This window comes from Cetorhinus maximus, chromosome 12 (assembly GCF_964194155.1).
Source record: "Cetorhinus maximus chromosome 12, sCetMax3.hap1.1, whole genome shotgun sequence".
NCBI lineage: Eukaryota > Metazoa > Chordata > Chondrichthyes > Lamniformes > Cetorhinidae > Cetorhinus > Cetorhinus maximus.
The window spans coordinates 84,902,401-84,927,375 of NC_135890.1; the positions used below are offsets into that span (position 1 = coordinate 84,902,401).

The window sequence follows — 24,975 nt, forward strand, 5'->3', positions numbered from 1 at the left end:
TAACTGCTATATTTTGAAACTGTCATACATAAGATTTTACCATTATAAAGCTTTCATTTTCCCAAGGGGTTTGATTTTCGATGGAATCTGTGGTATTAAAGTTTGTATTTTTTGAGACAAACCCTAATTGAAAAAGGAAACTAAGATAAGAAACTGACTCTCCCAGTTTCTAAGGAAACTAAGACTGAAACTAGGATTGAAAACCAAAATTTCTGGACAGACTGAAACTGGCTGAAACCAGTTAATAAAATATATTTCATGGCTTTGGAAAACTTTTATGTCCTGACTCAGTAACCTTATTGAATTCTTTGAGAGAGTGATGAGCATTGTGACTGAAGATATACCTTAACTTCCAAAAATTGTTTGATAAAATACTACATAGGGGGAAAAATAGATTTTGAGGAATTTTAATTTTAGAACATTTATTGACTCCATAAAAACAGAGGGTTGTTAATGGGAAGCTATCTATTTACATCAGAGTTCAACAGGGCTCTATATTGGGACCTTTATTAATGATTTAGAGGGAAGGAGGTTTAAATATAATAATTCTTAGCTTTATGGAAAATGCAGGAGTTAGTAATTCAGACCAAATCAATAGATTACAGGCTGAAATAGAAAATTAGGTGAATGACACCTGTGTGTGGTGGATGCCATTTAATGTGAACAAGTGCAGTGTCAAGGATTTGTTTTAGGAATTCATGGGCCATGATTTATCATTTAAAAGTACCCGTCAAAGTTATAAATCAAGAAAGTAACCTAAGGGTATTGGTCACTCATTTAAAAGTACACAAACTGACTGAGAGGCTCTAGCAAAAGCTCATGGGATGTAAAGTTGTATTAATAGCACTATTAAGTACAAATGAAGAGTACTACACTTGGGTTATCTAAGGCTTTGCTATGCTTGTATTTGGAGTATTTCTGTTCAGTTTTATTCACTGCACATGCTAAATGGTGCAGTGTAGGTCAGCTAGGATAAAACTAAATTGTAGAGTTCTTAGTTATGTAAAATAACCTCCAAGTACTATAGTTATTTACTTTGGAGAAAAATAGCCTTAACAAGGGTGGTTACAATTTGAAACAATGAAATAACTGTATAAAGTCCAGTTAAATGTTATTTGAAATGAATAGGAACTCAGGAAGAGGGGTTGTGCCTATAAAACCAGTAGGCAAAGAGTTCGATTAGAAATTAGATATTTTAAACAGGGAGTCATTTCCTGCTCAAACAGTGGTGAGTATGGAGTTTCCACAAGAGCATTTCTTAGTTATAATAGTTAATTAGTTGTGATTTATGATGAATCATAGGCAGCCACAGTCTGTGGAAGCTTGCTTGAAATGATCTGAGAAAAGTTTCTCAGTTTCTTTTTGAAGCGGCTCCAATTTTATACATTTTTCTCTCTTGCTGCCCTCCAGGCAAAAATGAGAAAAGGGAGCAAGGTGGTGAATGAACTATGTGAGCCTACTCTGCTGACTGAATGCTGGGCTTAATGCTGTTTGTTCACCCTTCTTACAAGTCTAGGAACACTTGAGAGGATCAAGGCTGTGGTCTGGGAGCGCAGAGGTGGGGTTGTCGGAGTGTATGGGGTTGGGGTGGGGTGGTTGGTGGGGGGTTGACAGGAGAAGACTGCCAGTACTTTGGAAGGATGGTTGTGACTTAGAAGCACTTGGAGAAGTTGGAACTGAGGCCTGCAGTACTTGAATGACATAATGAGCCTGTTAGCATAAGGGCAAGGCCAAAGTTCCAGCATGACCCCTCATCCTCCCGTCCCTATTCATTTCAAACAACACCTAACTGGCCTATATCTGGTCCCTTCATTGTTTTAAACATTTCACTCATAAGTCCTGTTAAGCCTTCCTTTCTCCAAAGTAAATAACTAACGGATCCTATAACTAAATGTTTTATAATTTGATGTTATCCGAGCTGCCCTACTCTGCACCCTGTCCAGTGCTTCAGTATCCTTTACCATTTGCAGTCAATAAACCACAGGGCTCTGGTCTTACAGCATCTTGACTGTGAACAGTTAGAACCAAGTCTCCCCTCTGTGATTGAAGCTAAGTAGGTCCACAGAATTCCAGAGAAGTACTAATGATTGAACCATCCCTGGAACATTTAATGGCATATGGTGGGTTAGATTCCTTACTGACTGCTGTAATATTATCCACTCAGCTCCAGGTAACCCTTGCAAGATAAAGGGTTAATGAATAAGATGATCTTGGCTGAATAAGTAGTGAGACACTTGCTAGTGCTTTGTGTTGGTAAACTGCAGGTTTAAATGATTTGTAGGCTCTAAGACTTGGCTGATAATTTGTGCCTAAGTTCTTTAGGGCTGGGGATGTAGGATGCATCTGTATAGCATTCCACATGAGACAAAGAGTGACTATCTATATGGATTACTCAGTAACTTGTTTTGAAGATTCTTAGGCATGGTAATGGGTTTCAGGATTTGTCAGACAACTGGCTGACCAGAAGAAACGTAATAACAAGAGAAAGTGTCTGGAGTGGTCTTCCTTGTGCCCATTCCTCCCCACCCCCCAATCTTGAATGCAATAATTAATTTGGGTTTTGTGCAGCCCTATTTTGATTATATCTAAAATCAGCTCTGCAAATGCCTAACTTTTTTTTATTAAGAATTTAGTAAGAATTCGGAGCGGTCTGGCTTTCATCAGGTTTCTAATTGCCAAATGCTGTAAGCTTTACAGCCTGAAGGTTCGTAAAGATGGAGAGGGTATCCGGCTTAGCCAAAATGGCGCTGGAGATCCATTATCCAGAAGTCCCACTTCCAAACCCAGCACCCACCATTTTTGCGGGGGTGGGGGTAACGGGGTGGATTAAATTTGCACATTTAAAGTGAAGCTGCCTTCAAACAATTCCAATTTTCGCCAGTGGCTTGTCCAAAACACAACTTGTGGGCTTTATTACTTTTCAAGAGAAGGTCTAAAGCTATTATTTGGTTATTTGGAGAGGTAGGGTGCCCTTTTGGAGAGGTCCAGGGACACTACCTGTAATTCACTGTCAATATCCTGGGGGTTACCATTGACCAGAAACTGAACTGGAACAGCCATATAAATAGTGTGGCTGCAACAGGAGGTCAGAGGCTGAGAATTCTGCAGGGATTAACTCACATCTTGACTCCCCAAAAAGCCTGTCCACCATCCACAAGGCACAAATCAGGAGTGTGATGGAATACTTTCTACTTGGCCTGGACGAGTCCAGCTCCAACAATACTCAAGAAGCTCAACACCATCAAGGACAAAGCGCCCACTTGATTGGCACCACCTCCAACATTCACTCCCTCCACCACTGACGCACAGTTGCAGTATGTACCATCTACCAGATGCACTGCAGAAACTGCAGTGCATCTTTCGAAGAAGTCTGGTGCCCTTTCGGAGCGGTCTGGTGCCCTTTCGGATTGTTAAAACTTGACATGAATGCGTACAGAAAGTGGATAAATGTCAGACTCGTTGGAACTATCAAGCTGTTAAGGCATTTAAACCTCATTTGGGCTGTCAAACATTTCGAGCCGTCAAGGTATTTAATTCTCCTAGCCTGCAAATATTTAAAATAAAATTCTGCAATTTAAAGAAAGTCAGTGCTTGCTATTTCACTCTGTTGACATAAGCCTGAGGGTTATCATTGTAGGATTTGTGCTGTATCAGTCATTATCACAGTGGGGTGCTTATCAATTAACAGTTTGATTGACAGCTCTAAGTAGTTATAGATTCTTTGATGTGGGACTATGAGTACAAGTGCTTGTTTTTAAAAGGGATTAAGCAGTTGAAGGAATGTAAATGTAGTGAATGGGTTTTTACCATGAGAACTTTTAGTGAATTCATCATTAGGCGCTTAGAACTTTATTTTATTTCCCCTCAGTATGGGTCATGAATCTGCCCATGCTGAGTTGGCATGGAGGGTGTAAGGGTAAGGAGTAGTGGGTGGGGAGCTTGGGTTAGCATGAGTTTGCATAGAGGCCATGGGGGTGGGTAAGGGGCATAGGTTGGCATGATGGGTATGAGGGCCCATGTTGGACATGAGGTGGCATGGGTGGAAATGGGGAGCGGGGGAGATGGTGAGAGTTAGAGGGCTGTTTCTTTTTTCTTGTTTGTCTTTACAGCTGGGACAATGTGCCAGAACACCAAAGCTGGCCTTTCAGGCAGCCCACCTCTGCTCTGTTTCAAGGAGGGACACTTGCATGTAGTGATTTACCTGTGCATCTGCTGCCCTTTTCTTTCTAGGTGGTAGAGGTCATGGGTTTGGAAGGTGCTGTCAAAGGAGCCTTGGTGAGTCTCTGCAGTGCATCTGGTAGATGGTAAATACTGCAACTATGCGTCAGTGGTGGAGGGAGTGAATGTTGGAGGTGGTGCCAATCAGGCTTTGTCATTGATGGCGTTGAGCTTCTTGAGTATTGTTGGAGCTAGACTCATCCAGGCCAAGTAGAAAGTATTCCATCACACTCCTGATTTGTACCTTGTGGATGGTGGACAGGCTTTTTTGGGAGCCAGGATGTGAGTTAATCCCTGCAGAATTCTCAGCTTTTGACCTCCTGTTGCAGCCACAGTATTTATATGGCTGTTCCAGTTCAGTTTCTGGTCAATGGTAACTCCCCCAGGATATTGATAGTGAGGGATTCAGTGATGATAATACCATTGGATGTCAAGGACAGGTGGCTGGATTCTCTCTTGTTGGAGATGGTCGTTGCCTGACACTTGTGTGGCACGAATGTTACTTGCCACTTATCAGCCCGAGCCTGAATGTTGTCCAGGTCTTGCTACGTATTGGCACGGACTGCTTCAGGATCAGAGAAGTCATGAATGGTGCTGAACATTGTGCAATTACCAGCGAACATCCCTACTTCTGACCTTATGATGGAAGGAAGGTCATTGATTAAGCAACTGAAGATGTTTGGGCTTAGGACACTACACTGAGGAACTTCTGAGGTGATGTCCGGGGACTGAGATGATCGTCCTCCATCAACCACAACCATTTTCCTTTATGCCAGGTATGAATCCAAGTAGTGGAGAGTTTTTGCCCGATTCCCATTGACTGCAGTTTTGCTAGGGCTCCTTGATGCCACACTTTGATGTCAAACGTTGCCTTGATGTCAACGGCAGTCATTCTCACCTCACCTCTGGAGTTCAGCTCTTTTGTCCATATTTGGACTAAAACTGTAATGAGGTCAGAAGCTGAGTGGCCCTGGCGGAACTCAAACTGAGTGTCAGTGAGCAGTTTGTTTCTGAGTAAGTGCAGCTTGACAGCACTGTGAATGATCCCTTCCATCACTTTGCTGATGATTGAGGGTAGACTGGTGGGGTGGTAATTGGCCGGGTTGGGTTTGTCCTGCTTTTTGTGGACAAGGGTAAGGGTAAAGGATGGGGTGCGGGGGATCAGCACTAAGTTGGCATATGGATCTATAAAGGGCCATGGGATGGTAGGCATGAGATGGCATGGGGAGGCTGGTGAGGGCTGGAAGGCTGTTTTTTGTTTTATTTTTTTAACACCTGGGACAAAGTCCCAGATCATCGAGGTGGATCTTTCACAGCCCGCTTTTTGACCTGGCAGTCCCTGTGGCTGCCTCCAGACTCCTTCTGGGGCGGCAGGCTCGACACCTGTTAACATCTGTCCCTGGAATGAAAATTAGACCACCCGGGGCACCTTCTCCTGAGTCGGGTTTGCGGAACCGGGAATTTTCCCAACAATTAATGGAGGAGGAAAGTTATTGCAGTTCTAGGGTAAAACAGATTTTTGTGGTGAAGATTTATTTGGGAATTATAATGGAAATTAACAACTAAAAGATTGTTAGTGAGATACTAAGATGGCTGCTAAAACCACTTTCAAAAACGTTTTGAGCTGTTTAACTAGTTGGCTTTATGTTACCTGTTGGTTGTTGTTTTCTTACCAGTCGTATTGAGAGCAGTTGGCATTGCTCAGCTAACGGTGATGTTTTTTGAAATAGAAACAGAAAATGCTGCACTCAACTGGTCAGACAGCACTTGTGGAGAGAGAAACAAAGTTAATGCTTCAGGTCAATGACCTTTCATTAGAACTGGCTAATCTGCTGAGTGTTTACAACATTTTCTGTTTATATTTCAGAAATTCCAGCATTCCAATATTTTGCTTTTGTTTTGGTGATGACATGCTGTGAATTGTTTTTATCAATATGATTGAATATGAAACTTGAGATAGACCAGATTTTGAGTGTGGCACTTGTCTAATCCCATGCCCTTTAGGCATATGCTATTTGCAAGATTTTTAATTACATAGACTATACATACTTAAAGAGTATCTAAAAATGGCTTGCTTTAAAGGTCTGTATATTTGTCAATAATGAATTAGTATAGTTAGCAAAATATTCGTGAAACATTTAACATAGCTGAATCTACATTTAACAATAAAACTGGGCGCTACAAGACCAAAATGACATCCTTTGGATTTGCTTCATTTCAGTTCAGCGGTTTATCAGTGAAGACCGGTTCCCTCACTTGCTGTTCTATGGGCCACCAGGAACTGGGAAAACATCTACTATTTTGGCCAGTGCCAAACGGCTGTATAAGGACAAAGAGCTAAACTCAATGGTTTTAGAGGTAACAGCTGAATATTTCTGAATCCTAAAATATTGCAATGTAGCATTGCACCATACAGTAGAATGAAGCTTTAATTATCCTATTAGCAGTCCTTAAAGCAGGGACATGTTTAAAGACGTTCTATTTAAGGAGATGGGGTGCAAAGAACTAATTTGCCTCAGGGCCACTATCATGGCACTTAGTGTCTAGCTTGCATTGGTAAGGCCAGGGAGCTCCTTTGATCACATGTCACCCAGGAGATCTGGGGCAATCAGAAGGATTAGCAATCTTTAACAAAGATGGAAATCATAAAACATGGCATGTGTTAATTCTAACTGATGTTGAAACAAACTAAAACTGTATGTATGGCATGGTGCTGCATTGTGCTTTAAGTTTATAACTTTGGCTTTCATTTCAGATGAAATGTTCTTCCATGGATATACCGTACATCAATGCATATTTAGCTGTCCTTAAACAAATGGACAAGTTTACATGAACTGTTTCTAAATTGACTTTTAAAATTAAAATATGGAAATAAAGTATATTAAACGGGTAAAGTAATTTGGGAAGCATTGAGAATATTACAACTGGCTTAAGCTTGTGTGATGGGTTGGGAAAGGGTAATAATGAGCCAGAGTTTCTTTCTTGTCTGAAAATTTGGTGGGAGTCGGTCTGAGCTCACTGTAAACTCTGAATGATAATGGTCCAAAAGCTTGCCAACATATGCTAACTAGACTTGCATATGATAAATGGGTGCGGCAAGATATTGGAGAGGTGCCAAGTAATTGTAAAACAGTGCATGAGCCAGTACCTTCAAGAAGAGTTAATAAGAGAGAAATCTACCAGATTTATGCATTTAAATAGGTAGTTGTAAAATTATTTTTACTGCATAACTTTTTTTTAAAACAAGACAAGTAGAAAGGATTTTAACAATTCAAGTAAAACCTAGGTGAAAAGAAATACTAGATTTAAATTGTAACTTGTCTAACATCATGGATTGTCTTATCAGTAGAAAAAGTCCCATTCATCCGATAATAGTTTTCAACCCCAAGTGTGTGAAATTTTCATTATCTCTTTAATTACATTAACTTCTCATACACTTAAACCACAGATCCTTGTTCTGTTCCAAACTTTTGAATCCTAGTATGTTTAGAGCTCTCGAGGCTGATTTATTTTGTGCAGGTCCAAAATTGGAGTACAAAATAATTATTTTCAAAACTTAGTTTAGCTGTACAAAACCTGTACTGTTCAAAATTACCACTTCTGTTTTTCATTCACGTTTAATTTCTGAGAGTGAACAAAATTCTGCTGAATAAATCCATGTTAAGAAAACCTATGATAACTGTGCAGTTCGTAAATGCTAGCAAGCCAGTATAGCCAAGAAGCACATTGATGAAAACACCTCTGACTCCATAAGTACCTATATATGTATTAAACACTATTACTTAATCTAGTGCTAATAGATGTAGTTGGTACAAGTGCTGTCCATAACACGATCATTTGTGGGGCAGCACCAGAAAATTCCACAGTAGAGCTGTGTAATAATTCCTTCAATTCAATAGAAAATCCATAGTGACAACTTGGTAACATTAAGTATATCTAGCCCATTGGCACATTGTTATGGGGGAAAATTGTACTTAAGCTAATATGCTGATATGCTGCTTGTGTGCTGCTGAAATTGTTCCCAGTAACACACCACAAATACTTCATTGTGTCTACAGAGAAATCTTTGAGCTATACAACATTGCAATCAGTGGGTGTTTTTCACAGTTCAAAAGTTTCATGTTCTACTTTACTGCTATTTCAGAAGTAACACTGGCCCAGATACTGTGATTTAGTTAAAGTTGAGTTGCAACAGTAATAATGAAAATTAGGAAAATGAGTGTTTCTTTAATAATAAATTAATGACCTAAAAATGGCACTGATTTTTAGGGTACAGTTAATTTATCAACAAAATTTATTGAGCCCTACCTACATCAGGGTTGTTTAAGAAATAGTGTATTGGCATGAGGCCATTTAAGACTTATTTATTTTTCTTTGTAGCTGAATGCCTCTGACGATCGTGGTATTGACATAGTACGTGGACCTATACTGAATTTTGCCAGTACCAGAACCATTTTCAAGTAAGCACTATAATGATTTCAGTTCATAAAGAAAAGTCTATTTACAAACAGTGTTGCATCAATTATGAAGTGCTGATGATCCTGATATTGTGAGCTGTGACTGAAGGAACAGCAAGTAACTTTGGCTGAGCTTTGTAACACAGCTCCTTATCTCTTTTCCTGAAGGCTGTAACTTGCTAGAGTATGGTATCAGTGACCCAATGGTATATGCTTCAGTGGACATTCGTCGTGTGTAAGCACGGTCACTGAGTGTTAGTTATGTCTGGTTATTCGCTTATGGGGTCCTCGTAAGTACTGAATCTTGCCCTTGCCTAACATCAACATGCACGCTTCCAGCAGAGGCCACTGACCAATTATTACATTCAAGAAACCTGATGAGATACTTTAGTCTTGATGATGAGTGCCTACAGTCCTATCTGAATTTAGTAAATCAATGCCGGGTAAGGATCAAAATCAAACTATACTGAATCTGTCTCACTGTCTATGTGATGCATTTATTCACTGAACAACTAGGGATTTCCAATAGAGTTGTGTTCTTGCAAAATGGCACTGATGTCTGATGGTTTGCTTTTCCCAGTTATAACTGTAGCATCACCTAGACACGGGTAGAGTTTTAGCTGGTTATGTGACGATTTAAGATAAAATTAATTGACAAAATCACAAGCGTAAAACCCCAGTGCAATTGGGCAGTGTAATAGAATGTAATTGTTTATTTTCTTTCCATTAAAAGTATGCACTGATGTATTTAAGAATGGTAACCTGATATAGTTTAATTCATACAGCTGAAAATAGGTTTATCACCAAAATTAGCATTTTTACTAAGCATGTCCAGTCTTGCACCTGTGAATTATTTGATTTAAGATCATTGAAAACAACTTCTTAAAAATCTATATGGTAGCATCTAATTTCATTGGTGTATATTAATCAATTTCTTTGTTAAATTACATATTTGTTAATTGAGAAAAAAACTTGTAAAATGTGTCTGTGAATGAGTGCCTGCAATTTAAAGAACCTTCCCTAACTAGCAGAATCTTGCTATGTTGACTGGGGCATTGTCAGTTTTTATGGGCAGGGCCTGAGCTGGCTGAAGTAAATCTTAGACTAGCAAAAAACTCATTACATTTAAAAATCCCCATTCTTATGCGCTGATTCAGCTGATTTTGCCCTGATGCTGTAGGTATTACTAGTGGAAACTCTACCCAGGAAGTCTTTTTGTTATATCTGTAGTTTAAAATATGTACTGAATGGTGAGACATGTTTTCAGCGGGTGTCAATTCAAATGCCACTTATTTGAAAAGCAGTAACAATTCTAATGGGTCTGCCATTGAGCACGTTTATAGTTTTTCCTTGGTCTATAACTGATATAGTAAATGTGCAGTTAATCTGTGTTGAAATAGTTATTACTTGTCTTTGCCTTATCAGTTATTGAGCTCTGACCTTGTTTCAGACTGCTTAATGAATTTATTAGGATAAGGGTACACTTTAAAATGGGGTGAAATGTTTGGAACTTTGGGTTTCCTGACTCATCTTGCTTTTAAATATCTCCTTTTCTGAATATTTTGATTGTCTTAAGTTATATACCGATTAAATATAGGCTGCCCTGGTTGATATAATTTCACAGCAGAGGACCAAGCCTGTGTCCTACCAGGTCTGTATGGCTTAGTACAATGTCAGGCAGAGATCGATATATAGATAAGATATCATATAGTCCCAGGTTTGAACCTCTGCTGTGAATTGCTATCAACTAGGTTAGCACTAGAGATGCTCCAGTTATATATAATATTCCTGGGTCTGGAAAGGGGAGGAACGTTGGTAAAGCCTCTCAATCCTGATTGACCTGCTTCTAATAAGTGCTTATGTAGGGATATTGAGCAAGTGCCTGCTCAGATCTGACACACATTGTCCAGGTTCACGTGACGTATGGCCAATTCTTTAGTGATTAAGATTATTTACATCTTCATTTTTGTAACCCAGCAACTATTTGTCAATGTATTATTTTAAGATATCTTCTGTCTACTTTCATTAGTTCAAGTAATCGCTTGTGTGATTTAATACAGAATGTTTAGAGTGTTAACCCCACTCATTGACCATTGAGTGTTATCAACCTTGAACCATTTACAAGATTCAAATATTTTAATATTTTTTCAGAAAAGGTTTCAAGCTTGTTATCCTAGATGAGGCAGATGCCATGACTCAAGATGCTCAAAATGCTCTCAGAAGGGGTAAGAGCTGGAAGTCTTAATTTTAATGGAACGATTAGCCTGTTTCCCAGTTTTGTTCTTTTCATCATACATTTAAGGCGAGCACTGTTGGTGCCATAATGAATGTTTATATTTTCACCTGTTTGCCATAGTGGCAGCTATGCAAAGCAGTGCTTTAATAACCCGAGCTAAACTAGCTAGAAGTGTGTAGTTTACAGCACCAAAGAGGTTGGGATGGTGGTGGGGGGGGTTTCAACACATAACACAGCACATATCATATTTTTATAATGAGCTAGCATTTGAATACAAAACAAATTCTACATTACTTCATTTCATGTTTGGTTCCCCTCCCTGTTCGGTAGCCCTAGCTTTGCTTGTTTTTTTCCCTAGTAGCAACAATTTGCTCTGCACGTTCTGTACCACACTGCCCCCAAGCTTCTTACTTTTAGCTACAAATCTCGTTCGTTTTGAATGCATTCAAATATACAGCATGCCTTCATGGACGATTCAAATGGAACGGAAATAATTGAAAATGCACATAATATTGTTGTTTACCATGACTATAAACTTTAATTAGCAACATGTTTGTATTTAATTTTGTGAAAATTAATTACTCAAAAGAATTAAGATTGGATGTTGTATTAATTGCATTTAAAATAGCAACTTGCTTTTAGAAGCTAATAAAGAATGTTTTCTTTCAATGTTTAAACCCAGTCAAGAAGTTATTTTGCCTACTACCATGTACTATTTTTCTACATCCCAAACTCAAAAATAATTCATTGTTTGTGGTGCAGTTATTGAAAAATTTACAGAAAACACCAGATTTTGCCTGATCTGTAACTACCTGTCAAAGATCATCCCTGCTTTACAGTCTCGATGTACCAGGTTCCGCTTTGGACCGCTGTCACAAGAACAGATGATTCCAAGATTGGAATTTGTCATCAAAGAAGAAAAGTGAGTCTCTGAATGGTACTGCCCCATGTATAACTGCAGAAAATTAAGGCAGAAATTATACTGTCCAATGAACTTTTTCATATAGCTTCCATCAATTTCTGCTATCAGTTATTCTGTAGTGAAATCTACTATCTGGCAGAGATGTACAAAAGACATTTTAGCAGAGATTATTTTTAAAATCTGTTGGGTTTTTTTGTTGTTCCTTGTTTCCACTCCTGCTCTTCATTAAATTGTTTTCAGTAGTAACTTAGGTATTCTCTAATCTTATGCAAAATAGCATTTTTACAACTTCCCAGTTTATACAGTTTGTAAGCTGCAAATTTCTTGTACCCACTCTTGTGCTATTAATAAAAATGTTTCCAGCATTCCACAAAGAACAAATTATTTACCACCATTCCTGCTTACTTGGCATGTTCTAAAATTTAGCTACATGGAAATCTAGTCTCACTTCTCGTTTTTAAGGTGCGAGTAGAAGAAATGGTTGCTCAGATAAAAAGCCGCCCAGCTGATGCCTGTTGATGCTATTTTCAGTTGTTTTATTTTAAAAAGTATTAATCACTATCTATGTGCTGTCTTTCAATTAGGTGTCGCTGCAATCACATTCTTTGCTCAGAAAGCATGTGCACCTGCTCTGAATTTTCCAGCAGTAGTGGTGTGAAACGGGCCACTAGTAATCATGCAATTGCAGTGATTTTCCTTTCTGACTTCCATTTCACATGGGGAAGTGCCTAGGCCTCCACTTAATGTGTTTTCGAATCAGCATATTTATGATCAAGATTTAAACAGTTGTAGGAATCAAAATGGAGTTCACTGGACTTGAGGAGTAGGCTGTCATGACTCAATTAAAATCATTGTTTTCAAGTTAAAATGCTGAAGTATTGTCCCATTCCATCTTCCCACTAACTAATCAAGTATTCACTCTGTGTAGATGTTGTTGCATGAATACAGTGATCCTCTATCATGAATGTCATGACCAATCAACGGAAAATATTTTTAAAAATTCTATAACCAAACTTCTGCTTCGACAGAAGTTATGTTTTGAGGAAAATTTGGAGTTGATGGCACTCTAACTTAATTAACTCCTGACCATTCACTATTTTAAACATTAACAAACTCGCTTAAATCATTTTTCTTCAGAGAATAAAATTATTCGTATGATATCAGTAATGACTTGTATCAACAGAATTTAATGCCCTTACCGTGGCGAAATTTGGGGTGGGGGCATTTAATCAGGTATGAAGGTTGCGGGTGGGGCACCTGCCACCTTCCCACCTCCACCCTGATTAAGTCGGCGGGTCTTCATGTCCTGTCACCAATTGAGGTCTTTAATGGACAATTAAGCCCACTTAAGGGCTTCATTCCACTGCAACTGGTATTAACAGCAGAGGGCGGGAGGCTGTCTATGCTGGGAGCATGACAAGCAAACGCATGCAGGGTTGCTTACAGGCTCCTGGGAGTCCCTTGTTCAAAGGTGCTCAATACCTGATCGAAGGATCTGGCATTGAGGAGGGGAGGGCCTGCTGAGAGCCATCACCCTGCCCTTGCTGCCGACCCCCCTCCCGCCATTGCTCATCTGTGGCCTAGCATCCAGCGATGATCCTAGGCCTGGGGTAGGCATTGTACTGGCAACAGCATCGCCTCCCTGGTGGTGCTGCTGTTCAATAGACCTACCAGCCTCTGATTGGCCTGCAGGTCTTGTCAGGTGGGACTTTTGTCTCCTGGGTCCTTGATCCAGGGGAAGGCCTTCCGCTGTCCAGTTAAGTGCCTGAGTGGCACTTAAATTTGGTAGGCCTCCCCTGCAGGGCTCTCGTTGACTCTCCAACCCGTCGCCTTCATTAAATACAGCCCCAGATTCATTAACAAAGACAACTTCAATTTAACAACATCTAAAATTAATGCTGGGTTTAAGTACTGATCATGATAGTAAAAATATCATCCAGCAAACTAAATTATATGCCGAACAATAGTTTAAATGTATCACCATCTTGATTTAACAGGGTTTTATTTAGTAACACTAGAACAAAGTTCAGTTTTCAAACTTACAGTACGGACTTAGGATGGTTTACTTTACAGCTGATATTAACACATCACCCATAGGTTTGCAGTGTTAGAGTTGCCTCTTTATTATATGAGCATCATATATACAACCTTTCCTTAAGTAGCAACTGCTCTTGTGTTGGCAATTCTACTGTAGTCTTTGAATGTTTTACCTTTTTGATGCTCCAGTTTCAGCTCAGATGCCTGAAGTGAGTTTTATCACCTTCACTTAGCTGACCATATTCCTTTGGATCATGTACTATACCTGACTCCACAAAGGAACAAATTATAAAATTATAAAAGCAAAAGAACTGCGGATGCTGGAAATCCAAAACAAAAACAAAAATACCTGGAAAAACTCAGCAGGTCTGGCAGCATCGGTGGAAAGGAGCACAGTTGACGTTTCGAGTCTGCATGACTCTTCAACAGAACATTAACTGCTGCAATACATTTTAAAGCCTTTATTACTCATTTAGATCTAAATACTTTTCCCAGCTCTGCTAATTTATATTTTTTAAACCTTCTCTCAACTTTCAAAAACATTCTTTAGCTTCTAATATTCTAATTGCCTTCTGTAATTTACCAAAATCTTCCTGATTTTTGGTGAAAATGTGTGACCTTAAATGGCTTTAAAATATTACAAAGAACCATCCACTAAAAGGGATACAACCAATTAAGATAACCAATTCAACCACACGAATCACCATTTAAGTAACATTCAATTGAATCGGAAATTTCTAAGTTATAGGCCCTCAATTGTTACTTCTTTAGTCCTTTATCTTTCTGAATGTTTAAATCATAATAAAGCGATTTAGTTTCTGATGATTATTCTCTTCCAACATATACTTAGAATCATAGAATAGTACGGCATGGAAGGAGGCCATTTGGTGCATTGAGTCTATGCCAGCTCTTTTGAAGAGCAAGAGTTAATCCCACTCCCCTGCTTTTTTTTACATAGCCCTGCAATTTTTTTCTCTCAAGTTTTACTCCATTTTTCTTTGAAGGCTAGAATTGAACCATTATTTGCCAGCCTATCAGGCAGTGCATTTGGGACCTAACCTCTCATTGCGTAAAGAAAATTTTTCCTTATGTCGCCTCTGGCTCTTTTATCAGTCGCCTTAAATCTGTACCCTCTGTTTATTGACCCTTCAGCCATTGGAAGCAGTTTATCTTTATTTGCTGTTTCTAAACCCTTCATGAATTTAAACACCCCTATCTCCTCTTGGCCTTCTCTGCTCCAAGGAGAGCAGCCTCAGCTTCTCCAGTCTATCTGTGTAACTGTAATCCCTCATTCATGGAACCATTGCAGCCTTCACATCCTTTCTAATGTGTGGTGCCAGGATTGGACACACTACTCCAGCTGGTGCCAAACTAATGTTTTTTAAAGGTTTAACATCACTTCCTGGATATGGTACTTTGTGCCTCTATTTATAAAACCAGGCTCCCATATGCTTTATGTACTGCTTTGTTAACCTGTTCTGCCACCTTCAAAGATTGATGCTCAAAAGCTTCATGCTTCTCTGTTCTTACACCCCACTTTTAAAATTGTACCATTTAACTTACATTGTCTCTCCTCATTCTTCCTACCAAAATGTATGACCTTACACTTTTCTGCCATGTGTCCTCCCATTCCACCAGCCCTGCCTATGTCCTCTTGAAATCTATTACTATCTCCTTCACTGTTTACTACATTCCCACGTGTGATGTCACCTGCAAATTTCTAAAATGTGCTTTCTAACCCCATATCCAAGTCATTGATGTATATGATTTTTTAAAAAGCTGCAATCTTGATGGGAGCCCTTGGGGAATAACACTATATACTTGCCTTCAGTCTGAAAAGCAGCTATGTACTGCAACTCTCTTCTCAATCCCTTAACCAATTTTGTATCCATGGTGCTGCTGTCCCTTTTATCCCCTGGGCTTCAATTTTGCTAATGAGCATAATATGTGGCCTTTTGAAAGTCCAAATACACAACATCAACCACACTACCCTCATCCATCATCTATTATCTCATCAAAAAACCCAAATTATCCAAACACAATTTGCCATTAACAAATCAGTGCTGGCTCTCTTTTTATTAGTATATGCTTGTTCAAGCAGTTAATTTTCTCCTGGGTTATTTATTCCAAAAGCTTCACCACCACTGACATTAAACTGACTGGCCCATAATCGCTAGGCTTATCCTCTTTTTTTGAAGGAGGGTGTAAAATTTACAATCCCCTGGCACCACCTTGTATTTAAGGAGCATTGGAAGATTGTGACCAGCACCTCCATAATTTTCTACCCTAACCTCCCTCAGCAACCTAGGATACATACTGTCCAGGTGACTTATTCATTTAAGTACTGCCAGCCTTTCTAGTACCCCTCATTATCTGTTTTTAATATTTCATCTAGTATACTGACAACTTCCTTGTTTACTGCAGCTTTGGCAGGCTCCTCTTCCTTAGCAAACACTGATGCAAAGTCCTCATTTTAGTGCCTCAGCCATGCCTGCTGCCTCCGCCATTAAGTCTCCCATTTTTGTCCCTTATTAGCCCAATCACTCATCTGAGAACCTTTTACTGTTAACATGCCTGTAGAGGACCTTTGGATTCCCTTTTATCTTAGCTGCCAATCCATTCTCATACTGCCATTTTGCCCCTCTTATTTATATTTTCACTTCTCCTCCTCTTTATATATTTATCCTGATTCTCCCATATTGTTGGGATTGTCTAGAAATGTACTCTGGGAGCACTCTGTCTCATAAGAACATAGGAAATAGGAGCAGGAGTGACCACTTAGCCCCTCGAATCTGCTCTGCCGTTCGATAAAATCATGGCTGATTTGATTGTACCCTTAGCTCCACTTTCCTGCCTGTAGATCAAAAATCTGTCTAACTTATCCCTGAGTATATTCAATGTCCCTGCCTCCACTGCTCTGGGGTTGTGAATTGAAAAGATTAACAACTCTGAGAGAAGAAATTCCTCCTCTCTCCACCTGAAAGGATAGAAATGGTTGAAACTATGGCAAGTAGTTCTAGGTTCTCCCAAAAGGGAAAACATCCTCTCAGCATCTACCCTGTCAAGCCCCTGCAGAATCTATTATGTTTCAATAAGATCCTCATTGTTCTTAACTCCAGTGAGTATAGGCCCAACCTGCTGAACCTTTGCTCACTTTGCCCATGGTCGTGCTGAGGGTTATTTGCCCAAAGAAGAAATCTTTTTTTTTCTAGCACCATTTCTGATGAAAGGTCGTCCACCCGAAATGTTAAATCTGCTTCTTTCCCTATAGATGTTTCCTGACCTGATGAATGTTTTCAGTACTTTTAATTAATTTCAAATTTCCGGAATAATTTTGCAACTTGTTTTTGTTAGCACTTTATCCTATCTTTGTTCGCTTTAGTCAAGCCTAATCCAAGATGTTACAAGGACACCACTTAGAAACACTTGTCTATAGCAGAATGTGTGAATGCCTTTTATATGTTGAAAGAATCTCAGAATGTAAAAATTTACTTTTTTAAACAAGGATATCCCAGAATATATCTTGCACCAATGAGAGTAAGTATATCACTGGTAATCTGTATTATGCATTTTGGCCATAAAGAACGACTCCCAGAATTTTTCAAGACAAACTTACTGATATAGTTATTGTTAATATGTCATTACAGTGTCAACATAACTCCAGATGGACTGAAAGCTATTGTGACACTTTCCAATGGTGACATGCGTCGATCTTTGAATATTTTGCAGGTCAGTTATTTGTTTGCGTTGTACAAGAGTTAGAAGTGCTGGCATTTCCTTGTTTGACACTAATCGAATTGTGTACTGAATCAAACAGAGCACAAATATGGCATATGATAAAGTGACTGAAGATACGGTGTACACCTGTACTGGTCATCCACTAAAATCAGACATTGCAAACATCCTTGACTGGATGTTAAACAAAGACTTCACCACTGCATACAAGAGTATCCTTTGGAATTGAACCTAGAAGAGGGTACATGTAATATTGATGTTTGTGTTGATTTAACATTTGTACCTTATTTCTGTTTAGACCTGACTCATGGAATCACATAGAAATTAAAACACAAAAACAGAAAATTCAGCCCAACAAGTCAACTTTAGTGTTTATCCTCCAAATCAACATAATCCAGTATGCCCACTCCATTCTGATAACCCCCTTTTTCCTTCAGCCACATATCTAACCTATTCTTTAATGTTGACATAATCTCTGTTTGAATCACTAATTCTAGTAGTGCATTCCACAGCCTGATAACCCTGTGAATAAGAATAAAGTAAGTTTTATTTTCTGCTATCTGTCCTAAATCTTACATTTAATTTTGTATTTCTTTCCTCTCATTCCAGGCCTCTCAGTCAATGAAAACAAGCTGTTTCTATCTACCCTTTCTCATTCCTTCCATAATTTAAAACACCTTCATCAAATTGTTCTTCAGTCTCCTCTCCAAATGAAAACAGCCCCAATTTCTCTCATCTTTACCTTGTACTTCCTCATACCAGGTAGCATCCCAATTATCTATACTGTATCCTCTTCGTTGCCTCAACATCCTTCATTTTGTGTTGAGCCCAAAGCTGCAGATACTTCTCAAATTGTGGCTAACTAAAGTTTTATATAGGTTCACCATTATATCTTGACTTTAGTTCTTCATGAATAGTTCTGTTTTGGTGACTGCGTATTTAAACAGTATTTAAAATAAATTCCAAGGTGGCTAGGACGTGGGGCCTATTAGTATAGGTGGAAAACTATACAGAAGCAAAACGTAAGATTTTTGATAGTCACTGAAGTCACTTTGGGCTGATAAATAGCATTGATGGAGATTGTGGAGAAACTTGAGAATCATTTTTTGACCTCCTATTTGGGGTAGAATGAATAAATAATTGGCAAAGAAAGAAAAACGAAACATACATTTTATCTGTAACAAAATTGTCATGAGCATTAATTATGCTTTGTTCCCAGCAGAAGTACAGTCATTAATGCAAAATCAAGATATCAATGAATAAATGAATAGAATTTATTCCTTCACTGCATTTTATGTCACCGAGATTGAGACCACTTCCATTCTTTCCCCCAGTCTACTGTACCAAACTTCCTCAAAGGTGTCCCCCACCACCCCATCCTTGAACTTTTTTCCTTCTCCAGTTTCTTTACTGTCTTCTCTCATGCCTTTACCGAGCTCATCGTGCCCTTGAGACTCATCTGCTCCCTCATCCTTATTCTCACAGTAGTGCTGATCACCCAACTTCCCTTCTTGGTTCCCATGCTGGCTGACATTGTTAATGGATCTCTTTCCTCAGGTTCTGTTGTGCTCCCCTTCAAATCAGCTGTCATCAGCCCTCTCAAAACGCCAATCCTTGACTCCTCATCCTTGCAAACTGACTGCCCCTCCCCACAACACCCCCCCCCCCCACAATCTTATCCTCTCTGTCCTAGAACCATAGAAAAGTTACGGTGCAGAAAGAGGCCAATCAGCCCATCGTGTCTGCACCAGCCAAAAAGAGAAAAAAGAAACTAGCCGCTCATTTTAATCCCACTTTGCAGCAGTTGGTCCATAGCCTTAAAGGTTACGGCGCTTTAGATGCAGATCCAGGTACCTTTTAAATGAGTTGAGCATTTCAGCCTCAACCGCCAACTTAGGCAGTGAATTCCAGATGCCCACCACCCTCTGGCTGAAAAAGTTTTCCCTCATGTCTCCTCTAATCTTTCTACCAATCCCCTTAAATCTATGCCCTCTGGTAATTGACCTCTCAGCTAGGGGAAACAAGTTTTTCCTGCCTACCCTATCTAGGCCCTCATAATTTTGTACATCTCAATTAGGTTACCTCTTAGCCTCCTCTGGTGGGTAGGAGGGAGGGCTGGTTAGTTTGCAAGGATGAAAGGTCAAGGATTGGGCTGATGACAGCCGATGAGCCAAATATCCCCATTTGTGACTTTGTCATATTTTGTTTGATAATGCCTCTGAAGTGCCATGGGATGTTTTATTATGTTAAAGGTATTGTACAATGCCTTCTCAAAATATATATATGCAAAACTTAAGGCAGTTGTGAAAATTTGATTAGAAAGCTTCATTATGTCTTATGGACGAATGAAAATCTTGTGCATTGACTTTGGGCGGAATTTTCCATGCCCACTGGCATCGGGCGTGTTTGGCGTGAGCAGACAATATGGTGCGAAGGCCAAAAATCGGCTTCACAACATCATGAAACCAGTTTGCAATCATCCACTCTGCCCATCAATGTCGGGCTGCGTTATCCACCGTCGGACATCAGGAACCTCATTGTAATATGTCTGCATATCATTATAAATCCAGCTCGCCAGAATCATCCCCCCATGCTGGATCATCTGAGCACGTCGGCGTATTTCACAACAGCATTTAAAATGCGTGCACTTGGCGGGCTGCACTTCTAGGGGAACTCGGAGGTGAACGCACAGTAACATTGCACAGCACTCGCCAGGGTTGCCTGTTGGACTTCAGAGTTGAGGCCCGCACATTCTGGCAAGGGCACAGGCAAGTTGCTTTTTCCCGGCTGGCTGACAGTGCAGTGCCGGGGCAAGGGCTGCCCTGGAGTTGAGGTGACTCGGGGTAGAAGCAAGGGCTGCACTGCAGATAAGGTGAGTTGTGGGGGAGGGCAAGGGCTGCACTGTGATTGAGGCACTTTGGCGGGGGGCAAGGGCAGCATTGCTTATGATGGTAATGCACAAGCTCGTATTGGGTGGGGGTGCAAGGAGGGAAGCAGCCACGCATTAGGGAAACCTTGTATAAAGTGACCATTCCTCCGCAGCTGAGACAGTTCAGATGCAACCATATTGGCGTGCTTGGAGTCGGGTCCCTAGCTTATCCGGCAACTCGAGCAACGCAGAGGCATGACATTGCTACCAAATGCTCCTGAACCTTTCACTGTAGGCACAGACTGCAAACTAATGGAGTGTTTTAGTGGACTGCAGAACAGTTGGACGACTGCGCACATTGTACAATCTCCTTACTAAAGCTAGCCATGGAGCGGTCACTGCTGGAGGTGCTCACAGCCCCTTGCAATGTCATCATTAAGGTTTGGACCAGTCTCCCTCATGGTTCAAGCTAATAGTGCAGCCTTGCAGTGCAGGTTAGGAGAATGCCTGCACCTGAGCTAAGAGCACAGCATGCAATCCAGTGGGCAAAGCTGCTGCCAATTGGTCAGGTGGAGTGGGGTGGGATTTCGGGCAACCTTGCAGGGCACTAAACTGTGGCCAGCCAAGTGGTAGCCAGCACTCACCGGGATGCGTTGAGGGGCTTCAGACTTAACCGAGAGGTTCTTAGAACACCAAAGCTAACCCATGTGCCTCTCTCTTTCATCCTGCAGGAGAGGAAGGAGAAGAGAGCGACGAAGGCACCTGGCTGAGCAGAGGGAGGAGCAACAGTCTCAGGAAGATGGGCCGACTGGGGCTCATGCCGCTGAAGAGCGAAGAACCACAGCGAGCAATTGCTGTTCAGCGCCTAGCTAGACCCAGGGTTTATAGATGCCGCCTTTCATTCCTGCAGATGACTGAGAACCAGTGTAGCCAAAGACTGCGCATGTCTAGTAAACTGGTCGGTCACATCTGCCAGCTGCTGCAGGATTTGGCGCCATGGGGACATGGAGGGCATCACTGTCCGTGGCTGTGAAAGTGACCGCAGCGCTCAATTTTTAAACCAGTGGCTTCTTTCAGGGCTCCACAGGTGATCTCTGTGGGATCTCTCGAGTTTACAGCCACAAATGCATCCATGAGTCACGGATACCATCTTTGCAAGGCACACAACTTTGTGCATTTCGCCTGGGATCAGGAAAGCCAGGATGCAAGAGTGCTGGGATTTGCCCAGATCTCGGGTTTCCCACAGGTGCAGGGTGCCATCGACTGTACTCCTGTGACACTCAGACCTCCGTCACAACAGGCAGTCAACTATGTCACTTGCAAGGGCTTCAGAATGTTCAGCTGGTGTGCGACCACCACAAACGCATCCTGCAGGTCTGTGCATGGTTTCCACGACTCCTACATTTTCAGTCAGTCTCAGATCTCTGATGTCTTCCAGGGGCCTTAGAGGCTGCAGGGATGGCTGCTTTGGGACAAGGGCTTCCCGCAGAGGCCGATGACACCCGTGCGGCAGCCTTAGACTGCAGCAGAGCGAAGGTATAACCAGGCTTATGCTGCAACTTGCACCTTGGTGGAGCAAACCGTCAGGACGCTGAAAATGAGGTGCCGGTGCCAGGACAAGTCTGGTGGAGCCCTGCATTATAGTCCACAGAGGTTGTTACGCATCGTTGTCGCCTAATGTGTACTTCAGAACCTGGCGCTGCAACTGGAGAGGAGCTGGCTGAGGAGGAGATGGAGGAGCGGGACGTCTCCTCCAATGCGGAGGACATCGATTGGGATGAGGGTGAGGAGGTCCTCAAAGGCGAAGATGACAGCAATGAGGCCATCACATTGGCCAGATGAGGCAGGTGCGCACAGGAGGCCCTCATAGCTGCTAGATTTGTGGAGGATGATGACGACATGCAGTGACGAGACATCATAGATCTTCACATTGCACTTGTGACTGTTCGACTCCAATCTAGCTGATGGCAGCGCACTTACCCCTCTGTGATAAGGCTGCTGTCATGGAGACGCAGCAGAGGCCCTAATACTCGCTCAGTTCCAGGTGGATGATGACGACATGCAGAGAGAACACACCATAGATCTTCACGTGGGTAGATAGGAGTCAGACATTTGCAGAGGCTGAGGGCAGCTCACTCGTGCTCTGTGATCAGACTCAGATCTTGGAGATGTAGCCATGAAACTTTAAATGCACGTGATCCTTTGTCAGCCTTCACCTGACTCGTTCAGGAGCACAGCGTCACTGGTCACAGACCCTGATGAGATTGGGACCAGCCCCATCTTAAAGGTGCTGAGTGCACACAGAGGGAATGGTGGAACTCTGACGCCTGCCCACGACATTCTGGCAGCAATGACAAGCACCATTGAGGTACAGGCATCAGTAATGTATCCAGTGAGTGCGAAGCCGGACCATCACTTTGGTCTGAAGGCTGCACGAAGCACAGGGAAGAGGCCCTGGACTGAGACACCTGCCTTTATCTTGTGTAGGAACCAAGTTGAGTAACACAAACACTGCTCATCAAAACAAGGAGACATAGGCAAGGAGACATCCTTGGGAGTTTATTTACAATAGTGAACATCAAGTACTAGTGATTAACACCCGTGCCCACGCTGTGCAACAGCTGGACCACATGTTCCACCCTGACCAGTCTTATACCATCCCGGACCGCACCATCTTTGATAATATCCATCTGGTCCGGGACATTATCCATTATTCCCAGAGGGCTGGTCTGTCGGGCGCCTTCCTGTCCCTTGATCAGGAGAAGGCGTTCGACAGGGTGGATCACGAATATTTACTCGGAACTCTGCGAGCGTTCGGGTTTGGGGCGCATTTTGTCGCCCGGATCCGACTTCTGTACACTGCTGCAGAGTGTCTAGTTAAGGTTAACGGGTCCCTGATGGCGCCCCTTCACTTTGGGAGAGGGGTACGTCAGGGCTGCCCCCTGTCTGGCCAGTTGTATTCTATTTGTGTGGAGCCTTTCCTGCGCCTCTTGCGGAGGAGGTTGTTGGGATTGGTTCCGCGCGGGCCGGGCATCAGGGTGGTCCTTTCGGCTTACGCCGCTGATGTGCTCCTTATGTTTAGCGACCCGGCTGACCTGCGGAGGATGCGCGAGAGCCAGGAGGTCTACTCTGCCGCTTCTTCTGCCAGGATCAACTGGGATAAATGTTCTGGACTCCTGGTCGGCCCGTGGCAGATGGATCCCCTACCCGAGGAGCTCAGGCCTTTCACCTGGAGCAGGACCAGCATCCTCTACCTGGGGGTCCATCTCTGCCCTGCTGAGGGATCCTGGCCGGCGAATTGGCAGGAACTGGAGACGAAAGTCAGCGCTTGCCTGCGGCGCTGGACAGGACTGCTCCAAGTGCTGTCTTACCGGGGTCGAGTTCTGGTCATAAACCAGCTGATTTCTGCTGTGGTACCGGCTGGTCGCTTTGACCCCTCCCCCGGACTTTGTCACGAAAATCCAGAGAATGCCTGTCGACTTCTTCTGGGACAAAAGATTGCACTGGGTCGCTGCTGAGGTTCTGAGTCTCCCGCTTAGGGAGGGCAGTCAGGCGCTAGTGTGCCTTCGCACACAGGTGGCGACCTTCCGTCTTCAGACCCTGCAGCGATACCTTTACGTCGAGCCCCCTCCGAGATGGTGTGCCCTGGCGACGTATTTCTTCCGCTAGGTGCACGGCCTGCATTATGACATACAGCTCCTGTTTATAGAGCAGAGGGGCCTCGGTGGCTCCTTGCAGGCGTTGCCCGTCTTTTACCAGGACCTGATCAAAGTCTGGAACATGGTTGCCTCGCGACGCAGCGCTCCCCATCAGGAGTAGCGGCTATCATTAGAGAGCCGCTGCTCAGGAATCCGCCCCTCCGTCCTTTTCAGTGGCTGGCGGAGAGGAAGGCTGTGGCTGTCGGGGTGACCAGGATCAGGGACATGCTGGGTGGCGGAGGAGTGGGCTGGATGCTCCCACAGGAGTTGGCACGTCGTGTGTCTGTGAGTGTCCGGCTCGCAGTCGATGCCATCCGAAACCTAAGGACGGTCATGCTCGGACCTGACGTAATTTTAGGTCTTGAGGTGGCCCAGGTGCGCGGTGGTCTTCTGCCTGAATGTTCCCCTGTTCAGACGGAATTCCACATTGACCCCAAGCCCCGAACCCTCCCTCGGGTGCCGGTGCCCCGCAATTTGAGCCGCCTCGGGGACATGCCCTCCGTGTCATTTGACACGACGCGGAGGAGCTTTCTGTACGGACTGCTGCTGCACACCTTTCACTTCCTTGCCCTCGCCAGCCGCCCGGACACGCCCTGGCGTGCCTTGTTGCCGCCTGGCGGCAGAGGTCCCCGTTGGGAGGCCCTCTACGGAGGTGTCCTCCCGCTTTCCATCGAGACCTAGGGTGGAGGGTGTTGCACGCAGCAGTCCCCTACAATCGGAGAATGCATAGGTTCACGGACTCCCAGGATACCTGCCCTTTTTGTGGTCTTGTGGAATCCATGGACCATGCTTAAAAAGGGTGC

At 42.5% G+C, this 24,975-nt stretch overlaps 1 protein-coding gene across 2 annotated transcripts in view; it reads left to right on the top strand.

Moving 5' to 3' along the window:
- rfc5 (replication factor C (activator 1) 5) overlaps positions 1-24,975 on the top strand; it is a 52,641-nt gene that overhangs the window by 12,523 nt on the left and 15,143 nt on the right. For both annotated transcript variants that reach the window (XM_078554025.1, XM_078554026.1), the window contains exons 3-8: positions 6,440-6,576; positions 8,599-8,678; positions 10,827-10,900; positions 11,674-11,833; positions 17,518-17,599; positions 17,688-17,817. In XM_078554025.1, the coding sequence (XP_078410151.1) occupies positions 6,440-6,576; positions 8,599-8,678; positions 10,827-10,900; positions 11,674-11,833; positions 17,518-17,599; positions 17,688-17,817 (663 nt within the window). The remainder of the gene's footprint in view (positions 1-6,439; positions 6,577-8,598; positions 8,679-10,826; positions 10,901-11,673; positions 11,834-17,517; positions 17,600-17,687; positions 17,818-24,975) is intronic.